Source organism: Coccinella septempunctata, chromosome 7 (assembly GCF_907165205.1).
Source record: "Coccinella septempunctata chromosome 7, icCocSept1.1, whole genome shotgun sequence".
Lineage (NCBI taxonomy): Eukaryota > Metazoa > Arthropoda > Insecta > Coleoptera > Coccinellidae > Coccinella > Coccinella septempunctata.
In genome coordinates, this window is record NC_058195.1 from 27981447 (window position 1) to 28006088 (window position 24642).

Below are 24642 nucleotides of genomic sequence, written 5' to 3' on the forward strand. Positions count from 1 at the left end.
TTGAGAATATTTTGAAATTTTTCACTGCAATATTCCATGCTTTTTTCATACCAAATTTCTTTGGATAAGGCACATAAATGGCGTATGCTCCCCATTTTGTTTATGTTAGATATGGCGTTGTGTTATCGCATCGTAAAAAAGATATTACACATAATATCTTTGCATCGTATAAGCAGGATATGAATCATCACGGAAGCATTTCAGACCAATAAAGGATCGCTTGTGATTCTAAGTGGTTTATATGTAACCTTTATTGTTCGTCTGACCAGAAAATATGGCTTCTTTGTCCTTCGCAGGATGCTCCCCCACCCTGACAACAATGCGTCCGTAAATATCTCCGAATCATAATGACCGCCCCTCATATCATTAGAGGCTAAATGAATATAATTTTCTCACAATAGAGACAAAAATTTCGAAAATATGTTTTTTCCTCATTCGCACCAAAATTTTTACTGCAAAAATAACTCGTACTTCAGGAAAAAGAACTTGCTGAGGTGTTTATGCAAAATTCGACTACAATATTCTGCGTAATCATTTAGTATGGCGTTATTAAGAATTCTGAAGACAGCTTATGAGCTTAAATTCGAAGCTTCATTATATGCCCTAGTCATTATTTTGATGACCATGAAAAAATAACGAAAAAATTCACCTGAAATACAAGTATTTCAAAGAGATTTCCGTTTTGTAGGAGAATAAACTCACTGACTATTCAGTTTATATTATCTGTATCATAAAGTAAATATAGGCGCTGGCGGCTGCATTGCCTCTGAGTCATAGTTGAACGATATCTTTACGATTTCGGAGGGATTCCCCGTCGGAATAATAACAATAAATATTCAGCGTATATATTCGTGTACATTCATTCAGCGTTGAGTGCTAAAATAGCTGTTCTTGAGACGCCTTCTTTATCAGATATAAAATAGGCAAAATTCAGTTAGTGCCACTAACATAATTCCATACACAACAAGTGGATTCAGGTGAGCTTTCTTATTTTGATTTTTATTTACATTTGAGCGTGATGTATCTGTTGGGGCCTATGAAAATTTCTCGGAATTGAAATTAAATACTAAATATACGGGGTGTGGCGTAATGCATAGATAATATGAATATGATATCAGCGGTTAGAGGACGTTCGGGCGGTTTAGAAAGATATGTTTTATGTCTAGTGAAAAAATATACCCTTTGCCACTCTTTAAGGTGGCTGTAAATGCAGGAATTTTTTCAATCTGTTTTTTGGATAGTATTCCTGGATAGATGCACTATCGAAATCGAATGTGATTTTTTGGGCGCATGTATGATTTTTTTTTCAAACAGAGATCTATCTCAAATTTTTTTGCTTATTTTTTTTTTCCGAAGATTTAGCGGATCTATCCGGTAATTTTGAAATTACCGGATGACAGTTCCTTCTTTAGTAAATTGATCCAAATATGATCTATTCCTACCGAACAATTTGCCAAATTATTATCTTGATAAAGAGTCTACGTGTATTCTATTAGATCAAGATAATAATTTGGCAAATTGTTCGGTAGGAATAGATCATATTTGGATCAATTTACTAAAGAAGGAACTGTCATCCGGTAATTTCAAAATTAAATGAATCAACGTTTCTATGCAGTCTCTGTTTCTGTGTATTGACAATAAATGTCCAACAAAAGCCACAATTCAGAAGATTTTCGAAAATAGATTTTTCGTCTGATGAAGGAGTCTGATATAGACTTCGAAACGTTACAACTTAGAATTATAATTTCAACGTTATTTATTTTCAGTTCATTGTCAGGCAACAATTTTTTCTAGTTAATTTGCTCCTGACAAATTAGTGCAAGAATTTACGCAGGAGCAAATCGTTGGTTTCATTTTTAATTGATTTTGTTTCAGCGATTGGGAGTGAAAACCCTAAAAAGTTTATGAAGATAGGTATTAGTGAATGTTAGCACTTTTATCATTGAAAAAGATGCTAAAAATGAATTCCTATTACATTCAGTCAAGACTTATTTCTAAGTTACAAGAATGCTGAAATTTACTTCATTACATGAAATTAACTTGAAAATATTGATTTCATATCTTTTTACAAAAGATGTTTAAAGAGGCTCTACAACTTCTACCCTAATAGCACAAAGTAGTCCTATGGACATCCATAGGACGTCCTCTTTGTACATTACGGACATCCATGGGACGTCCATTTCTGGTACAATGGACGTTCTATGGACATCCGAGGGACGTACAAATGTCACAACTTTGAACAGAATTCGGACGTCCATCGCGGACGTCCAATGGATATCCCGTTGGGACCATCATTAGCAATCTCAACGGTACAAAAATTAACGACGACGTTGGCTATCCTATCTATTAGAATTTTAATGTCCTAGAACCCAATGTCTTACACTAAGACGCAGACATTATTTTTTCTGTGTTAATCTCATTTTCATCCATACTTACTAGAAAGTTTTTACACTTGGCCCGGATTCGAACTCGCGAGTACGTGGGGACACCGCATTACTGAGTCTTCGGTGCAACCGTCCTAGCTACCGAGACCATACGATATACCTACTTGTAGGAACATATTCATTATATTGTTAACTGATTTAGTCTTATCAGTTCATCATAACGTTATACATAATATAATATTCATAAGAGATTCATATACTACAAAGCGGAAAAATGGAGTTTAGTGAAAAATAATATTAAATTTTGGTGTTCATTGATATACATGTATGTATTATTTGGTCCATATTACGGACTCCTAGTGAATATCCGGTATGGACATTCAAAAGATGTCCCTACCGGATATCCACTAGGTGTCCGTGATGGACGTTATACGGACCATGTAACATATACATGTTATTTGGTCCATATTACATCCCTTTCGGACTCCTAGTGAATATCCAGTATGGACATTCAAAAGATGTCCCTACCGGATATCCACTAGCTGTCCGTGATGGACGTTATACGGACCATGTAACATATACATGTTACTCCTAGTGAATATCCGGTATGGACATTCAAAAGATGTCCCTACCGGATATCCACTAGCTGTCCGTGACGTTATACGGACCATGTAATATATACATGTTACTTAGTCCATATTACGTCCATTACGGACTCCTAGTGAATATCCGGTATGGACATTCAAAAGATGTCCCTACCGGATATCCAATAGGTGTCCGTCATGGACGTTATACGGACCAAACTCAAATTTTCCGTTTTGCTTATTTTTTTTCCTAAGTTCAACCCAGCGTGGTGTGAAAAATAATATGGTTACCTGAGAGCCAAATCAAGTGAAAACATGCCTGTTTCACTGAGATTCTGAAATGGTATAACTCACTCTATTTTCAGCATTAAATACAAAATAAATTTCTATTACAATGAGTCAAGGCAGAGTTTGACGTAAGCCTTTTTCTGTAATTTTTAGCAACTGAAATGAGACTTGCAAGCAGAATAAAGCAAATATTCATAAGAAGTTGTAGAGCATCTAGTACAGCTCCTGATGCACACTTTGAACACTTTTTGTAAAACTCGATTCAATTAAACAATATTTTAAAATTGGTTTTTTTCCCTCGTATTCTTTCATTATTAACCCCTATAGTTATAAAGTTAATAGTTGTTAAGCGAATTTCAAGTAACGAAGTGAATTTTAGCACTTTTGTAATTAAGAAAAAAGCTGAAAATTAGTCAATTTTCATTACATTGAATCATGACCCAAGTAACAAAAATGCTGAAATTTAATGCATAACTTGAAATTAACTTGAAAATATTGATTTCACAACGTTGGGGTTCAATAATAAAAGAAAACGAGAGAAAAATAACAATTTTAAAATATCCTTTCATTGAATAAAGTTTCACAAATCACAAATGATGCTTAAATTGGCCACAATGAGTTCTGATACATACTCTATAGTCTACACTTTCTAATGAATCATATCTTTATTGCATAGATATCAACAATTTTAAAATGAGTATCGTTTCATTGAATTAAATATCACAAAAGAATCTCTTAAGCCCGTTTGCAACAGCCGAGAATTCTCTAGAAAATTTACTCGAGATTTCATGCGCCGTGAATTATGTACCGTTCGTTGCATACGCACTTTCGGTAGAATTCTCTGTTCAGTTGCGTACTAAATAGGCTCCGCCCTTTTCTTGCGAGAATTTTGTTCAGAATTCTCCAGAGAATTCTCGGCTGTTGAAAACGGGCTTAAGAGGCCATTATGAGCTTCAGTAAATGCTCTATACCTTCTTATAGACTATTGCTTCATTCTGCTTGCATTTCTCATTTAGATGCTAAAAATTTTAGAAACACTGTCACATTAAACTAGGCCTCAACTGATTGCAATAGGAATTTTCTTTGTATTAAATGCTGAGAATACAGAGAGTTATACCATTTCGGAATCTCAATGAAACTGGCATGTTTTTTCTTGCATTGGCTCTTAGGTAACCATATTATTTTTTTCACCGCGCTAGGTTGAACTTATGAAAAAAAATTAGCAAAACGGAAAAGTTGAGTTAGATCTTGTTTTCATGAAGAACTATTCATGCGCCTCAAAAATAATGAATTACATTCGATAGATCATCTATCCAGGAATACTATCCAAAAAACAGTTTGAAAAAATTCCTTCATTTGGAGTCTTGCCTGCGAAACGAGTGGCGAAGGGTGTAATTCTCTTGAATTTTCGAAAATCTCGAATATCTCGAAAACCAAGGCACTTTTACTGAACGTAAAATATATTTTTCTGAACCGCCATAGAGTCCTCCCAGCGAGCACAAAAACATCTCAGAGATGTTAAAAGTAAGAGATATCGAGACATTGAACATCCACTGCGATGTTCTGTTTATACATGAATAGAACTTTTATAGAACAGCCAATGTCCGCCGCAGGCGGCTATTATATGGATGTCCCTGGGATGTCACAAAAAGAACTACTCAGAAGTTTTTTTGATAGCCTTTTCATGTACACAATAGAACATTTCTAAAGCGCTTTGCGCACACGCTGCTCGTAAGACTTTATATGAAATTCTTTTGTGAGGCTTTTTTTCTTTCATTTGAATGTTTGAGGATACCACATTCTATTTTAAATGAACTACAAAGTTTTTAAATGAAATACAGAATACTATATAAGAATAAAAATATTTTAATGATACTTCAACAGGTACAAAAGGAAAAGAAATCACATTTCACATAAAAAATTTAACAACAAAAAATGATAAATATTATACTACAGAAAGGGAGAATAAACAAAAAAATATATCAAATTCAATAAAACAGAAATGAATTTATTTTCCCTTCATTTTATCGTCCCTCCTCCTCTGCCTAATATGCCTGAACCAATCTTTGGCATAGAGTTCGAATACTTTCAGTAGTGATTTGGAATTTTTTATGGATCTACAAAATAAAAACAATTCAAACAATTAATTCACAAATTATAATATGAAGGTTAAGATAACTTTTTCCAATTAAAATAACAGAGAAAATAGCTGCATGAAAGGATCTGGAAGATTTGAGTTGTATATAGCTCCTGACCAGGTTGATTTGCGAAACGATTTTATTTATTTAATTATTTGTACTGGTATTTAAAGATGGAACAATTTAAAGGAGTTTTCAAAAACAAGAACTTTTCTGGGACAATTTGAATTATTTTGTGATTCACAAGTGATGAATGATTATTATCATCGCCGGAAGAGTAATCTTACAAAATATTCTGGGAATTATCAACGGCAGAGATAGATTATCGAAATATGTTGAAACCCTCGATGATATGGCTTTAAACTTTATAAAGTTATTTCTTGAATAATTATAATAACCTTCCATATACCATTCGATTATTCCAACCAAAACACAATGATCTCTTATACCTAGTCCCAAATACACAAATAATATTAACCACGCAGCGTGGATTCTTTTGAGGTTATATGTATGTTTCTGGACATTATACTATACATTTAATTCATGTAATACTTACTTATTAATTGTATTTGGTTACTATGAAGAGATCGATCCTAAATTCTTAATCAAAACCAACACAGAAGTAGTTAATATTATACAAATCACCAATCAACTTCCAACTCCGAACAGTCCACAGTCCAAACTACGAAGAAAGTGGAAATGGCGGCAAAATGAAATAGGTGAATTGTATATTGTTTATTTGGAATAAACCTCCCAAGGCAAACTATGCGACGCAAAGAGAAGATACCCACACGTTTACATTATTTTCAACACGACAGTACCTCTAAGTAGGTAGACGAAAAAATGCCACAGATGGCACAGATCAGAACAAATAAAGATTTCCAATAGCCTTTGGAGACCTCTTTGGGAAGTGCATATTAGGTTTCAAAGAAACATCCTCATGCCAACATTTTCGAAACATCCCAAAACATCCCAGGGATGTTTGTGCTCGCTGGGCTCTACCCCCAGGCTCAATATTATCCATTCATTACGCCACACCCTGTATATGTACAAGTTATATGGTCCGTACTATGTTCATCTCGGACAACTAATGGATATCCAGTAAGGACATATATTTGACATTGCATGTATTAAGTCGGTCAGGGACCATTTTGGGACTACATGATACGGACATGTGTCATATGGTCCGTATTATGTCCATCACGGGCATCCAATGGATATCCGATACGGACATTGTACATAAATTGGACTAACAATGGATATCCAACTTGGACGTCCTAAAACTGTCCAAAAACGGACGTCCAAAGGACATACAAATCAAGTACATGGACGTTCCGACGTAAAATGGACATGAATTGGACGTCCCAAGGACGTTGTGTGCTATTCGGGTAATGAATGATTGCTTCATTCGGCTTGCATATCAACTATTTTAAAATACCTCTAGTTTTCTTGAATGAAATTTTACAGAAAGTGCTCAAAGTAGCCACCATGATCACCAATACATGCTCTTCTGCGAATGATTGCTTTATTCTACTTGCATTTCTCATATTAGTTGCTGAAACTTTTTTAAAACTAGGCTTCAACTGATTGTAATAGGACTTTATTTTGTATCGAATGCAGGAAATACAGAGAGTTATACCATTTCGGAAACTCAATGAAGCAGGCATGTTTTTATTTTTGCACTCAGGTATCCATATTTTTTTCACCCCACATTAGAATCTCATGAAAAAAATTAGCGGAACAGGAAATTTGAGTAGGAACCTTGTTCAGAAAAAAACACTATGCATGCGCCACCAAAACCATGAATTACATTCGAGAGCGCATCTATATCCAGGAATACTATCCAAAAAACAGATTGCAAAAATTCCTTCCTTTGGAGTCTTGCCTCTAAATCGAATGACAAAGGGTGTAATTTTCTTGAATTTTCGAACATCTCTGATATCTCGAAAACCAAGGAAGTTTTACCAAACATAAAACATATTTTTTGAACCCTCATAACATCCTCTACCCGCAGATACCATATTATACGTTCATTACGCCACACCTTGTATAGTCCATTCAAGAAAGTGCGTTAAAATATATGAATGATTTTCAGTTAATATATTTGTCAATTGCGGTGATATTCTGCGTTATGATATATATTTATATTTGGACTGAGAAAATAAATTATTAGCTAAAACACTTGACCTAAGCGACGAGACTGTCCGAAAAGAGAACGCGAACAGAATTTTTGTATTCAGAAGGACGTGGTTCAATGTGGATATTACTCTATATCTATATCTTTATTCCCATATCGTGAAAATCTCCTTTTTATATTCATAAATGTCAATGAACGTCGAATAAAAAAAACACTTTTGCAGGTATCTACTCTAGCTGAATGTGGTCTTATACCTATTTATTTTTATGTTATATCCATTATAGTATATTATACCAATATTGATTCGTACGCGTTCTTTGAAATACGTGGAGACATATCGTTGCTATTATTTGACTTATACACATGTCTGAAGAAGAGATTCAGTAAAAACAAACTCTTGAGTGAAGATTTTAGCAGGAATTTTGAGAGTTTTTATTGTACCTATATTTTCAATACAACGCCAACGTTGCGAATGTTTTGTGATGCTTTCTCAGGGCTTAGATGGAAAATAAAAATATTAAAATGAACATTGTTGTTGTTAAAGTAAAGGTGAGGAAACGAATGAAAACCTCAGTTCTTCCAACAATATCAACATGCGTATCTTGATGATTGCAAATAGGTAGAGGAGAGCAGGATAATGTCGCGTGCCTAAGTGTAATCATAAATACCTTGGGAAAATATTTCTCAGACATCTCCAGTATATCCCGATTTGGAATAAATCACCAGAATTCTCGAAAAAAAATTAATGTATGTATATTAAAGTGTATTACGCGGCATTATATTGCTCCCCGTAAGGCAATATTGCGCAACCATTGGGGCATGTTCTTCAAGGCACACTAAAAGTTAGTATATTCGCGTCGATTCCTTCAGAATCGGGTGAACAAATTTCATTGGTTATTTTCGATATGGCTTCAAAAAAATTGAACACATGCTTGCGACCTGCTAATATGTTTCTGATAGGCTGTTAGATGTTTATAATTCAGTTCGCACCGCTCTCTAATGCACCCTGTGATAGTATTATCAGTTTAACTGAAGATAATCGTCAGGTCAATCCACACATTGATCAGTTAATCTGAAGAGCTTGAACTGCAGTTGAATACACTACCAGTCACTCGCCTGGAAGGAGGACGTACAGAACTGCAGATCCTTGCCTCATGATAGCATACTTTATGAGCCCAGAGCCTGCAGGCGAAAAGTCGATCCACACAGTTTCTCACCACTCTTCATCAAAAACTTCTCGCGATCTGTCGTCAGTTCCTCGTCTGTATGGCACCTTCAATCCACGAAAACTGCAGCTTCAAATTAACTGCTCAATGTGTGGATGAATCCGATCAACATCTTGACGATAATCTTCAGTTGAACTGATAGTGTATAGCCCACTGACAATCAATTTAAAATTGACATATTTCGATATAAGTTTTCCGGATTTTCGATAGTATCGTGGAAATAGTTTAGGTTGGCCCCAAAATTCACTCACAGGTATTACGCAGTGTATTTCTCTAGTTTGAATTTTTTGATACTTTTCTGTTCGTTAGAGATAAGATTATAAATAAGATTAAATTGCCCATTTGTCATTGAGTATCATTCGTTAGATTTGTTAGTGTCGAGATTAACAGTATTCTATTTTACGAGGTGTCAAACCTAACCTAACCTAACCTAGAAGTCTTTGTCTAAGGATAAACCATAAACATAGAGATATGGACTGAGCAATACTAGCATGAAATTTTTATTTTATAGAGAGAAATGATCGTAGGGCCAATACCTGTCTCTTTTCTGTTGACATAGGGTTGAGTGAGAAAAAGACAAATAGCAGGCCCGATGTACAGTTTCTCTCTGTCACTTTTTTTGAACGTTTTTCATGCACAAATAAGAAAGGGAAGGCACAGTCCATGTCTTTTTGTCTATGGGATAAACAATATACAGGGTGTCCCGGAAAATGTAGGAAATCTCTCGGATTCATATAGAACATAAAAAATAAGATGACAAGTTCCCATAATTTTTTTTCCTAGCGGCCCACCCTACGAAGCTACGACAAGCTTGAGTGAGTTTATTTCAAAAATTTTTTTTTTTTATTGTTGTATAACACTAAATGAAACGTTTTTTTTTCTTCAATAACTTTCGTATCACACTTTTTTGCAGACAAAAAACTAGACTTCATGTTATTTTTAATTGAAATTAAAAAATTACTTACTTCTTTCATTTCATTGACACTGAACAAGAGTACCTTTTCTTAAGCTTAATGTTCAAGGTATCCAAATTGGTTTTTTTTTAGCACCTTATCATACAGGGTGTTAAAAATGTAAGCATTAAAATGTACAACCCAGTCCGCCCCTGGTAAACTGAACAAGCTAATTGAAATTTGAGTGCGGTGATATGAGAGGTCCTTAATACTATTAATCATATCAAATTTTCATCGAATTATATCGAGTAGTTTGAAACTTATTCCACTTAAATAGATTTCCAGTGGCGTCATTTAGGAGGTCGTATCGACGTAGGGAGGGCCGCTAGGAAAAAAAATTATGGGAAATTGTCATTTTCATATTTTGTGTTCTAACTGAATCCGAGAGATTTCCCACATTTTCCTGGACACCCTGTATATATAGTCATTTTAACCCTTTCTACTCATTGGGTGTAGGGTGTTGTGTAGCCTATACATCTGAACATATTCCCTCAACTTCTTCCTATCCAATGATAAACGTCTAGCTTCCGGAATGTTCGTTCCCCTCTTATTGAATATCTCCGCAATGACTTGTCTCCAACTTCTCTCTGGTCTTCCCCGTCTCCTCTTTCTGACATCTTTGGCATCCCAAATTCTCCTCCTCATTTTATCCCCCTTAATTCAATTCAAGTGTTCCCACCATTCCAACTGTCTCCTCTCGATAAATCTTTCCAAAGATTCCACTTGCAAATCTCCTCTGATTATGATGAAATTGATGGTATCGGTCAAGGAACAAACACCAAAGAATACTATTCCTTCAGCGATGTTTTGGCTCCTTTATTGGGCCTTCTTCAGGCTACAATCGATAAATGTCAAAAATTGTTTGTTTTAATGTTTCTTCTATTTCCTGTTCATATAATATCATTGTAATTTTAAATTTTATATTTGTGCCTATACTGTCCTATTGCTATTGATGACATTTATCGATTTTAGCCTGAAGAAGGACCTATGAAGGAGCTGAAACGTCGCTGAAGGAATAGTATTCTTTGGTTTTTGTTCCTTGACCGACACCATCAATTTCATCATAGTTTTTTGGAACGATACTAAAGATTATCATCTCCTCTAATTAGTTCATTCCTTATCCTGTCTCTTCTAGTCATTCCATTTACTCTCCTTAAGTATTTCATTTCCATAGCCTGCAAACTTGACTTTTCTCTCAAGTTCAGGTTCCATGTTTCACATTCATAAGTTGAAGTTGGTCTGTTGGGCTTAGTTGACTTCTCTTTTATTCATAATGCCTGACCTCATGGCTTGGTATACCTTGTTTTCTTCCCTATTCTATTGTCGATTTCATTGACCCGTCCCCCGTGTTGCTCAAAAATAACTCCTAGATATTTATATCTATCTACCTGTTCGATTTTTTGCCTTCCCAAATACACTTCCATTCTTCTTTCCTGTCTTGCTACTGCCATTACCTTTGTTTTTCCTCTATTCATCTTCACCCCATACTCCGATATAACCTCATCCCAGATATTCAAGTTCTGTTGTAATTCTTCTTCACTTTTAGCCAATACTAATACATCATCTGCAAACACTAGCTCCGAAACACATACCCTTTCCATTTTATGAAAACCCACTGTAACCTTTTTAGTTCTTTGTCTGCTTTTCTCTATTATATCGTCCATAAGGGTTATGAACAATGGTGGGCTCAATCCTCCTCCCTGCCTCAGTCCTCTTATCTTCGTGAAACTCTCTGAAATTCTTTGAGTATAATCTGGTTCACGGTATTTTCGTATAACTTCTTTATTAAACTTATAAGCCTTCAATGACTCCTGTCCCTCTCAACTCATGCCACACTGTCTCCCGTATCACCCTGTCAAAACTTTCTCTATATCTACAGAAGCCAGGTAAAGAACCCCCAAAGTCCGCTTCATCAATTCTTTCAAACTGAAAATATGGTATTGTACGCTGTGATTCTTCCTAAATCCACTTTGAGATTTCAACAACTTGCTCTCTATCTTCTGCCCAATTCTGTTCTCTAATATCTTTTCATAAATCTTCCTTACTGTGCTCAGCAACGTGATTCCCCTGTTCTTTTTGCAATCTTTGTTGTCTCTGCCCTTGTATATTGGTACCAGTAAGCCTACTTCCCATTCCTTTGGTATATCTTCAAACTGTCAAACTCTCCGAATAATCTTTCAGAGTATTTCAAATCCTCTATCACCCATTCTCCTCAACATTTTCACACTTATTCTGTCTCTCCCTGGTGATTCACCCAATTTCATACTCTTCAATGCCTGTATCAATTCTTCTTTCTCTATTTCTGTTTCTTCTTCCTCCTGAATGTCTCCCTCGTTCACCAATATGTCATGTGTTTCATCTTCGACTCCCAGTAAATCCTCAAAATATTCTTTTCATCTCTGAAGAGCTTCTCCTTCATCCCTTATTATATTTCCCTTCTCATCCTTGATATTGGAAGATAACGCTGTCGCTTCTCCTCCTTTCATGCTCTCCATTGCAGAATAGAATAATTTTTGGTTCTTCCTGCTATGCAGCTCCAATCTATTGCCTAATTTTTTCGAGCTCTTTCGCTTCGCCTCTTGTATCAGCTCTTTCACTTTCTTCCTCTGTGCTCTATATTCCATTATTGTTGCATTTCTCGCTTGCAGACAGGTTTTCCAGATCTTTTTCTTCTTCTTCACTTCTATATTATTGATGCTTGCAGACCACCAATTTGTTTGTCTCCTATACCACGCAATTTTCCTAGTACCACACACTTTAATAGCGGACTGTATGAGCGCTTCCTTGAATGCTTGCCATAATTCTTCCAAGCTTCTCTCGTCTTCATCTTCAGTCAGTTTTTCAACTAGTTTCTTATCCACTTCATATCTGAATTGATCAGCAACTTCCTTCGCTCTCAGTTTGTAATACTTTATTGTCTCTTCCTTTCTCCCCTTCTTCAATCCCATCCCCGAAAATTTTCCATTCAACTTCTTTTCACTCTTTGCAACCAACAGATAGTGATCGCTCGATATTACGAACCCCCTGTATACTCTGACATCTTTTATTTGACTTCGGTTTGTCTCTTCTATCAGTATTTAATCTATTATTCATCTTTCCCCTCTTGACTTAACCTCTCTTGTTTACTTGTGTATGTCCTTATGTTCGAAGAAAGTATTCCCTATGAAGAATCCGTATATGCCGCAAAATTCCAACAATCGCTCTCCATTACCATTCAACACATCTTTCCCATGTTCCCCGATATATCTTGTTTGCTGGTTACTTCTTTACCCCACCCTGCCATTGAAGTCACCAGCAATATAGGTCGTTCCTCTAGCCTCCTCCACTACCAAAGTTAATTAATTCCAGAAATGATCCTTTTCCTCCTTTTTATCGCCTTCGTTTGGTCCTTAAACACCTATGATCGTCTCCACCACCCCCCCATAACTCATTTCAAGTAGGTACCATTATTCTTTCATTAATTGCTTTCCATTTATTCAGGTACTTTTCCTCCTCGCTTTTCATCAAGAACATTACTCCGCCTCTAGCTCTTTCATCCTGATGTACACCACTCCATACCAATGTATACCTATCATCTATTGTCATCTTTCCATTTCCCTTCTTTTTAGTTTCAGTTATCACCAACATAAACAACTTAGAATTCTCGAATTAACCGCAAAGCTCCATATCCTTTCCCGAAATTCCCCTCACATTCCATGTCCCAATCTTGTAAATTTCCTTTTTCCCATTTTTCTCCATTTTTGCTGTTCTATTCTGCTGATTACTCGGCGAGTTTATATGTCCATCTCCTTATCTAAATTTTCCCTGTGTAGGGCAAAGTTTTTCATTACTTAATTCCACAGGTCAAGGTGAAGATAATATTGAGGAGATCGAGCAGTTGAAGCTAAATTAAAGGATTCGTCTCAAAATTTAAGCTTAAACTATTTTGCGAGTAGTAGTAGCTGTAGTTTTTAGAAGAAATTCATCCAAAACGTGACAATCTCCTTGGAGAGAAAACATACTTCTTCACAAATAGGTATTACGTCATTACTGAGCCATCTGAATGATTTAAGGACCAATTGAATTGCCATTGCGTGCAGATGGATTATGGCTACCTCAAACATAAAGGTCTAAATTTGTAATTGAAACTAATTTTTGGTGTTATGCAGCACCAAAGAGTATGTGAATCGTAGGTTTGCTCGTGAGTTATTTATTTTTTCATGATTGGGCTCCAAGAAAATCCTTAAAGCCCCAAAACTTTCCTCACCGGCTCTGGCTTGAGCCTGAGTCCGGGCCTATAAGTTCGATAAACTGGCTTTTTTTCGACATCTATTATTTCTTTTAAAGCAACGGAATTGTGTGTTGAAAATATTCCAGAAAATAAGGGAATAAGTAAATAGGCGAATAGTTTACCCAAGTAGGTTTTTGCTTATAAAATTTTGAGAGGCACAAGGAACTCACCAAGACCTTCGGCAAATCTCGAGGAAATCATATTTTCGGTTATCATGAATATGAAAATTGTGAATTTTACGTTGGATCGAAACTTTCAGAACATTATTGAAAGCACAGTAGGCGATTGAGTTCCGACCAATCAAATAATTGCTTTATTTTGGTTAGCATTCAGAACTCGATTCGGTTCGAAGTAGTTGAACAGCGATGGTGTGGGAAGGCACGAGCTCAATCTGGAAAAATAAATGGCTGACCGTTTCGAACCGATCTGGACCATCGAAAAATCGAACCAAAACAGGCATAGTATAACTCGAAAAGTCCCCAAGTATGAAGAATTTGCAGGAACACACAAACGAAACCAGTTTTTTAATTTTTTTTATTTCTATCTCTTTGTGACATGAAATATAGTTACTGAAGCAAATTCAGTTCACGTCTTTTATTTTCAGGGCAATATGGGCGATAGAGAAATACTAGCCAAAACAGTTTATGCTGAAGCTAGAGGAGAACCAGAGAAAGGATGGGAGAGTGTAGCATGGGTCATCAAGAATAGAGCGAATGCCAATCGTGAATACTGGGGAGGAAGCAATATCGGAAATGTTTGTCTTAAGGACAGGCAGTTCGAGTGTTGGAACGGTAAAAAAGATATTCATATCGATGACCCTGCAACTTACGCAAGAATCAAGAGGATGACTGATAGGTATATATCTTTCCACCACTGAGAAAAATTTCCTCGAATTTCAGTTAGGTTTTCAGAAGTATGTAGGTATAATTCCTCGTCTGTATGTTCTATCGTGACCTCGTATTTGACTATGTAATGTAATGAAGAATATATACGCTTTTGTTATTTTCAATGGGATTTTACATACCTATTTCCAACTGTATGTCTATCATCTCGTGGGAGTTCTCATTTGTAAACCCTTTTTTCTGTTATCTGTTAGGCGTGATGAAAAATGTTTTCATTCCGCCTAACAGAAATGTTCGTAAAATACAGGCTGTTCCGTGAACAAGTCAAACAAAATATTGAGTTTAATGACCTTCAATTTGATTTTTTTTCTTAATAAGGTGAAGGATGAAGAAAAACAGTCAGATGAAAATTGTGCCGACGTTTCGATTATATTCAAATCATCTTCGGGTCTCTGAAAGAGCAATATGAGAATATAATACAACAATACAGAATGGCTATCTTGAAGTGAAAAGAAATCAGGGACCTTGAATTTGGACCATTACATACTGACTTTTAACAAATACTCAAATATATAAACACATATCAAAATCTTTTCTGACAATACGAACAAAAGACAATGAATCAACACTAAGAAGAACAAAAAGAATACATATATACCAAGAAATGATCAAGTAGAAATGGTGACTCACATCATTGATTGATTCCTATTGTCCACTACAGAAACACGTAAAATAGTGCCATTGTTGAATTCAGGTAGGTACGACGAAGCATGAAGGATCCAGCCATGAGGAAAACTGAAATCTAAACACCGTGTAGAAACCTTCAATACATCATACGGTGCAAAGGTGGAGAATGCATGCTGATTCACGATTCAAGAAAGTTTCCGTTCATAAAACATAGAATCACGAGGAAATTCCTTCTTAATGATCATTAATGCAGCCATTTTTTTTTTAAATAGGCGGTATTCAAATTCTCAATATCAGTTCTTTTATTTATGGAATTGTTATTGTGCAGAATTGATACCATTTCATGTATCAATCTTTTATTTTTATTTTGCCGATGCTCGTTGAATTGTCAAAATCAAAAGCGTGAAGCTTTATAAGGGAGTACTCGCAGCTAAGGCCGTGTTATTCTCTCCTCCTGCTTGGGACAGGAAAAGGAAAAGGCAGCCTTGCAAGCGCGTAATTCTGCAGTTCAAACATCACTATGTCAGTAGCTATATTATATTGGAGCCAAACAGTTGCCCATACCGAGACAGAAATCCTTTAAATATATCTTTACATCTTTAACAAAGATGTAGTTTGAAGCCTTGGCTACAAATTTACTGAGGTTATAAAGCGGACTGCCCACGAAACTAACAATAAATTGGCCGAAGCGAAACACCACTCTTGTGTACTTTAGACAAGAATTATATTTTCGGACTCACGCCATTTCCACTACGCAAAAATTCGTATGTTGATACGTCAATATGGTTCAGCTTATAAAGTTCGCTTAATGTTTTGTTGAGGCTGTTTTGAACTTTTTTGGTTGGATCACATGGAAGTTTTTTATATGTTTTCATCATCGAGGATTTAGGAAGCATTGCCATTGTATTGGTCCCTATTCATCGCTACAGTGAAATTACCTTTGTCGCTTTCCACAACTAATACATCCTTATGATTTTTAAAGAAATGTTTTGTTTCCCTGATACACTGGGTACACTCGTTTTCACAAAAAGAAAGGGCATACTCAGTGTCAAGCAGTAATTTTTTGAAGGGTGGAGGATTGAATTAATTGTAAGGCAAATTGAAATTTCCGCCCAAACTAAGAAGATATTGAATATTTGTTGGTATATCAATATCAGTAAGATTAATGAACCGACAAGCATTGATGTGTGACTTGGCAGCTGAGCACGCCACAAGGCCATAACCTTGGGCTGTCTTCACTCTAGGAAACTTTCGACTCTAATGAATTTCCTGACGGATCGAAAAAGCATAGTTTTTTGAATCTCAACCTTCGCGCCGTATGATGTATTGAAGCATTGAAGGGTTCTTCACGGTGATAAGATTTCAGTTTCCCTCATGTCTCGATCCTTAATGCTTCGTCGTATTTTAAAGTGGTACTATTTTACGTGTTCTCGAGTGAACAATAGGAGTCAACCGATGATGTGAGTCACCATTTTTAACTACTTGATCATTTCTTGGTATACAGGGTGTACCTAAATTGAACGTACAAACGAAAAGGGGAGATTCCTTAAGTGAGTTTAAGAAAATAGTCCCATAAACATGGGGTCACAAACGTTTCGTTTTCGAGATACAGAGTGTTGAAGTTTGAAATTTTTTTCAAGTTTTTTTCTCATAGTATCTACACTTCACAAGATATTCAACTGAAATTTGGCATAGATATTACATTTTAGAGTTCTCACCACGTGATATGGCAATTTCGATAGAAGATCTACAGGGTGATATTTTTTCTGGAACACTGCCACCTGTTCTTCTGCAGAACTTTTTTTTGGTGAGCAACTGTTAATTTGAAAAAATGTAAAAAGAAGCTTTGTTCTTATACTGAACTTTTCGGTCTTTTGTAGTTTTGTCGTATCTACCAACGATTTCGAGAAAAAAAATTTTGAACGATTCTCTCGAAATTCTCGTGAAAATCCAAATTATGATGGGAAGGCCACCTTGTAAGCTGTGGTGAATGAATCACCCTGTAGATCTTCTATCGAAATTGCCATGTCACGTGGTGAGAACTCTAAAATGTAATATCTATGCCAAATTTCAATTGAATATCTTGTGAAGTGTAGATACTATGAGAAAAAAACTTGAAAAAAATTCAAATTTCAACACTCTGTATCTCGAAAACGAAACGTTTGCGACCCCATGTTTATGGGACTTTTTTTTCTTAAACTCACTCAAGGAATCTCCCCTTTTCGTTTGTACGTTCAATTTAGGAACACCCTGTATATGTATTTTCTTTTTGTTCTTTTTAGTGTTGATTCATTGTCGTTCGTTCATATTGTCAGAAAATATTTCGATATGTGTTTATATTTCTGAATATTTGTTTAAAGTCAGTAATAAAGTTCAAGATCCCTGATTTCTTTTCACTTCAAGATGGCATGATATCCTTATACTGCTCTTTCAGACACTCGAAGATGATTCAAATATAGTCGAAACTTCGGCAGAGTTTTCATCTGATTTCCTTCATCCTTGACCTCCACCAATAATTGATTTGAATACCAATGATTATGCGGAGAAGTAAAAAAGACAATTAAGTACACGAAATTCCTTTTCAGTGTGTTCTGAAAAAATTTAATATTTTCGAGTTTTCGTCACTCCTGGTTATACTGGTAGTAGCTATTGACTTGGTGTACCCAATAGATGATCGCATTTCTAGATTTTCTGTCAAATTTCAATGCGATTTCCATCATGACCTTGAGTCAGTACACATGAGTGAGCACTAAAAAACTAGTTTTTTAAATATATTTGAACTTTTAGACTTAAGACAAAAAGTTTCCATCCGAGAGGATCACAAAGATGATCACTTAGCGTTTGACGTTAGCAGGAGGTAATTTTCAGAAACTATTATTGAAGCCTTTTTGTACGTGTTTCCCTCTAATTTTGATGAAGGAGTTTCGCCGAGGATTCACAAAAAAATATAGAATTTCCATATGGGTTTTTATCAAAGACTTCCTCATTTCATATGGAAACCTACATTTCTTTTTCCGAAAAATGATTCTACCCAAAAAAAATCTTCACAAAATCACAGTTATTGCATTTTTATTCGTAAAGCCCGTTTGCAACAGCCGAGAATTCTCTAGAAAATTTACTCGAGAATTCATACGCAGTGAATTCTTTACCGTTACATACGTAGTGTTCAGTTGTGCATACAAAATAACCTCTTCGTTTTCTTACCAAAATATGATAGAGAATTCTCCAGCGAAGAACCAATATGAAAATTGAACCAAAAGATGTGCTCAAAGTTCTGACCATTCATACGAATGACTAGTTATATATAGTAATATTCTTTGTCGATACGGGCAGTTGCTTACAACATATTTTTTAACCTTCCCGAAACATGCCAATCTAAAGGTAGCCGCGCGATTCTGCGGCTACGTATCGTTCACTGCTTTCATTGTAATTATATGGACCCGTTGTCAATCGCGCGGCTGTAGCGTTACGACTGCAGCTGCCTAAGCGGCTCTGGCGACGCGACTGCCAAAAAGCAGTCTAGTCGCTACAGTATCCGCGAATTGTCAATATTTCGTGTATGAATTATTGTAATCAATTTCTTTCATGAAGTTTCTCAGCCGTTGAATTCAAAAAATTAACTGAATATGTCTTAAGATAAGATAACACATTTTGATTGATTGATACTTTATTGGGAAAGAAATTTATTATGTGACGCGATTCGTCAAAAGAGTTATGAACACTGCATTTTGGGAACATTAATTTCTGTAATTCGATTCTTCCTACAAAATTTTGCCGAGTTGAAATTCAAGAACTCAATCAATTAAGTTTTCCCTCCATTAATTCGTGATAGTCATGAATCAGTGCAGAGAGGCTGAAACGTACATATGTTACGGGCAATGTAAATAATTGAGCATTGTTTATAATGCCCGGGCAATTTAAAAAGTTCCCAAGAGGATATGACAAAATGATTAATTATGTTGCAAATATTACATTGCCCGGTCATTATCATCATGCTTAAAATCAGGTGATCAATTCAAAAATCATATATTATTTATATTTCTTATAAAAAAGATCAAATTTTCACATACCTAACTGACAAAGTAACAAGCAAAACATAACACATAAAATTTCACATGCTGACAAACAAACTGGTGGCGATTAAATAAGTACAAACAAAACTTAAGTCCAAATAAAAATAATGTATTAGATATGTACGTACTTACAAATTTATATTTACAGAAATGTAAATACGTAGCAATACAGGGTCTATTTATTAGAGCAGCTTCCACTTTGGTGACATTTCGAGTAACATTACTTTTTTTCCTTGACACTTGCGCTCGTCGGATTTTCAGCTACCTTTACCCCTATGTCCTAATTGGCAAAGGATCGCGCGATCAGGCGATGGCGTTGGTAGTTTGATCGCGCGATGAAAAAAATCAAACGTGAACAAATAAAGCTGGATGTCCTAATACAGCATCAAAAAAGCTGGATGTCCTAATACAGCATCAAATTGGCTCGCGCGAAGGATGAGGACGCGAAAATTGCTACAAAACCGAAGTAAGCTTTTTATTGCTATATCAAATTTTGGCAATTTCTTCATGCATGAGAATGTTTTTTTTTTCAACCGGAAACGATGCCTCGTACAGCAAAAAGTCGGAAGACCAAATTTGCTCCGAATTGAATCAGGATTTGAATAGTAATTTTTATTTTCGGAAAAACCAGTGGCGTATCATTTCGTTATCTGAAAATATCCAGTCTCGCTGCAGTACGGACGCTCAAAACCTATGTCTCAAATTTCATAAAAATATTTCGAGCACTGTAAAAGTTATCAATAAAAAACATTTTTTTTCTATAATTTTAACACCCCGTATCTCGGAGAGGAAGCATTTCTCGACATATGTTTATATGACAAACTAGGGCTTATTTTTTATATAGAATACGTGGTTGAAATTTCTTGGTTACGATCTGGACCACCCTGTATAGACCACCTTCAGGTGACTACCATTTATTTCTGAGAACTATAGAGTATGTTCTAAATTACTGTGCTACTATATCTGATGTTATCTTTCTTTGTGGCGATCTGAATGTAGATTATCTTGTTGATGATACCAGGAAGAAGCTCTTGAAAGATTTGTTTTTAAGCTTTAATTTAAATGTAGAATCTCTTGAGCCCACAAGTGTATTTACTGATAAATGGGGTAATACATCGTCCACTAAGGTGGAATACATTGTTAATAATGTCTGTGTAGATGTCAGGGAATCGTTTATCAGTGACCACAGAACTGTGATTCTTGACTATTACTCACAAAGCGGGTTCGACCTTGATAATGACTATACTAGAATCTCCAGATGTGTTTCGCCGGACAACCTAGAGTACCTTTCTTTGCTTGTTGGGCAGGGAGAGTTTGGGATCATATAGGGTCACCAATCGATTGACATTAAGTTTGAACATTTTATTTATATACTTAAAACGCTTATGGACTTAGCTTGTCCTTTAAGAAGGAATCATTATTCAGTTTGTAAGAGACCCACATGGATAAATCTCGATGTTCTGGAGGCCAGGGACCGCCTGAAAAACCTTCACTGGCTCACTAAAAATTTGAAAACATCAGTTTCGAGAGAAGTCTACAAAACTCCAAAATCCGAATATTCCCAGGTAATAAGAAGAACTAAATCGAATTTTACCAAAAACATCATTCTCACATCCGAGAATTTAAACAAAACTGTTTGGCATATGGTTGGTCATAAGCTTGGAAAGGATAGTGGAAAATTCAAATCTTTATCCATCATTCAGAATGGAGAACGCGTTTTGTGCCCAAAGCTTCTGGCAGAAGCATTTGGAAAATATTTCGCAGAAGTTAATAAACAGTCAATTCTTGACTTCTTCGAGAACAATATCTCGAAAAATTGTACCACTCAGATATTGCTCAACTGTAGCTTTTATTTATTTCCGGTGACTGCGGATGAGGTACTGTCAATTATAAGAAGTCTCAAGAACAGCAAAAGCCCAGGGCTAGATTATATCTCGTCGATAATTCTCAAATCAGTGGCGCATTCCATCTCAGAACATGTGGCACATTTTATAAATTCGTCTGTGTCGGCTGGAATTTTCCCATCTATACTAAAGCAGGCCAAGGTCATTCCATTTTGAGTCAATTATCGACAGTTTTTGAAAGAATAATGCACCATCGTATGAGTGAATTCCTGACCAAATTTACAGTACTGTCTAAGCAACAACATGGCTTTAGAGTTGGTAGGTCCACTCAGACGGCATGCACTGAATTCGTGGAATTTGTGTACGATAGTCTGGACAAGGGTGCTCATGTCGCAGGGATCTTTTTTGATCTTTCACGTGCGTTCGACTGTCTTCAACATAAATTAAACCAAATAGGTTTCAGAGGCATAATTCTGGATTGGATTCTGAGCAACCTCTCTAATCGTTCCATATATGTCCATGTAGGGGAACACGTTTCTACCGAGTATGAGTACAATCTTGGTGTCCCTCAGGGATCGGTTCTTGGACCACTTATTTTTATTCTGTTCATGAATGACTTGCCTGAATATCTTGTAGAGTGCATTCTGATTCTCTTCGCAGAGAGAAAAAATGTGAGATGGTGATCCATCTCTTCAATAAGTGGTGCAGAACTAATTCACTCATCATGAATGTGGATAAGACTTAAGTGATCCGATTCCGCTTACGGGATTCGTTATCAGTTTCGCCGTTGGTTCTCAGTACTCAGGGGGAAGCTCTGAAATATCTCGAATGCATCAGATTCCTTTGGGTTGTATGTAGACGAGTTTCTGAGATGGAATTTCCATATTGAACATCTAGCAAAAAAATTGAACCGGTCTTTTTACGCCATTCATCGTCTAAAATACTCACTACCCATGGATGCATTAATAAGTATACTACGGTATGGTAAACTGTCACTTTCGTTATAATATAGTTTTATGGGGAAGGTCTTCTGATAGCGACCGAATTTTCATTGCCCAGAAGAAGATCATTAGATTAATTTTCAATCTGCGTCCTCAAGAGTCCTGTAGACCGACATTTAAGAATTTTGGAATCCTGACATTTCCATCTCTTTACATCTTAAACTGTCTCCTGCATGTAAAATATAACATCAATATCCTTATGATGTGTTCTGACTTTTACCAATATCAGACAAGACATAGAAGCATCGTCTGCATACCACGACATAACACAAGCAGATATGAGACAATCATCGCTAGATATCAAAACTTTCAAAAAAAAGATCTGATGTATGTTAGCTGATAAATGCTTTTACAGCACTCAGGAGTTTCTTTCTTTATCAAATTGCCCAATTTTAATGGTCATTATTCATAAGAACCAAGCATTATGAATACTGACCTAAATAATTACATTGCCCGTAACATATGTACAGACTGTAGACCGGTTTCGTGATTATCGTCCCTCATCAGTATAGTGCAGTGTAACACATCTCAACCGGAGGATGGTGTCCATTTCAGATATTTCCATGGTGCCCGTGGCACTTGCCGGCTCTGATATTTTTCAATTCTCTTTTCATATTTGTGTTTGGTATAAAAGGAAGTACAATCGGGATAAATTTCAACAAGTTCGGATGAAATTTTATTTCGCTGTGGACATGTTAAAAAAAAGTTGTATTCGATGTATGAAGGAATTTCTTCACAGAAATTCTTCGAAAATTGTTTTAGTTCAAAAAATGAAATTCAATTTGGCAACCGAGAAAAAAAATCACGCACATTACAGGTTTTCCGCCATTTTGTAAAACTTTTTCGGAGTTCTTCATGTTTTTTGAATTGAGCACTCAAACATACTCAGATGTGACTAGAAACTGTTACTTTGAGGTTTATACATAACTGACCACACTCATATTGCTCACATGCGACGTTGAACACCCTGTATCTCGCTTATGCGTCGAAAACATGGTATATGTCATAAAGCAAAAATGATTCTCCCGATGTCATTTGCCGACCGTATATGGTTGTCCAGTTTATGATGAAACATTCTGTATATTTGTTTATATATGGAGTGGCAAAAAATACCTCAGAACCCTTTGCTATAATTCAATAATTTATAAAGACCTTGTAGTTTTTTTTTCAAGAATTATGGCAACAAATCGAAAGAATCTGAATCAGTTAATTTTTTGACAGAATATTTGATGAACCAATGAGGAACGATCCTACAGGAGGATGTGATCATTATAACAACCCCAAGAAAGAGGGATACCCTGCCTGGACAAGAAACTGCGATCGTGTAATGAAAGTTGGAAACCATGTTTTCTACAAGCAGAAATGAATTATCAACTCTGGAAAACCCATGGTGTAAAATCTAACAGAGGAGGAGGTGAAATCTGATACACTGTATATAGAGTATCAGATTTCATCTCATCTCTGTTTGAAATTATATTTCGTGAATGTATCAAATAATGAATATATATTGAGTTGATAACGAATTTGGTAGTATAAATATTTTGATGTTAAAATATATAGATTATCTATTCCATACCATGCAAGTTCTTTTTTTATTCCTTCATAATCCTTATACGTTCTAAGCTCTTTTGAATTATTCAATTTCGAATTATTGACTGAAAATTAAGATCCATCGATTTAAGAAAGTCAGCTTCCACACTTTTACAAAAGAACATCTCCTAATCTTAGATATCTCAGATATCAAAAGGATTCATGGGATACCCCTGTCTTTTCTCTGAAAATTTAATGCTGTTTCAGAAGTTTGAACAAAGATTTTGAAATGCATACTCTAACCTCATGAAACAGAGGTTTTCTGATTATTGCTTCAGAATAATCATCAAGAATAAAGAAAATTGAGAGTTACTGTCAATGTCTTTCAAGTCTTCCAGTTTCTTCACTGCGACAAAATATGTCAGTGTTTTAACGCATTTAATATTGCGCCGTGAGATTTTGTCGATTTTCTTTTCCACATTCTTTTGACGGAGATAGGACATTTTTGAAGCATGATTTCTAACCTAATGGATTAATTACAAGTAATCAAATAATCGTTGGATGTTTTGTACTACTTATTTGACAAGCTGACAAGATGTTTTTCCTTCAACATCAAATGGAAGTTTTTGAAAGAGGAGAGTCGACAAGGTTTTTTATTGTATCAGGGTTTTTTATTCCTTTTTTT

General features: G+C 35.7%; 2 protein-coding genes across 2 annotated transcripts; one reads left to right on the forward strand and one right to left on the reverse strand.

The window, feature by feature from the left end:
• The first annotated feature begins 787 nt into the window (after window positions 1-787).
• On the forward strand, window positions 788-24005 carry LOC123316724 (spore cortex-lytic enzyme-like). The gene is made up of 3 exons (XM_044902931.1): window positions 788-977; window positions 14585-14835; window positions 23649-24005. Exons 2-3 carry the CDS (start codon window positions 14591-14593, stop codon window positions 23791-23793), a joined length of 390 nt encoding a protein of 129 aa, XP_044758866.1. The 5' UTR covers window positions 788-977; window positions 14585-14590; the 3' UTR covers window positions 23794-24005.
• LOC123316723 lies at window positions 7748-14578 on the reverse strand. Its single transcript, XM_044902930.1, has 2 exons — window positions 13778-14578; window positions 7748-12716 (listed from the first exon to the last, which is right to left on the reverse strand). The coding sequence occupies exon 2, from the start codon at window positions 12656-12658 to the stop codon at window positions 12104-12106; it is 555 nt and encodes a 184-aa protein (XP_044758865.1). The 5' UTR covers window positions 12659-12716; window positions 13778-14578; the 3' UTR covers window positions 7748-12103.
• Window positions 24006-24642: the final 637 nt, after the last annotated feature.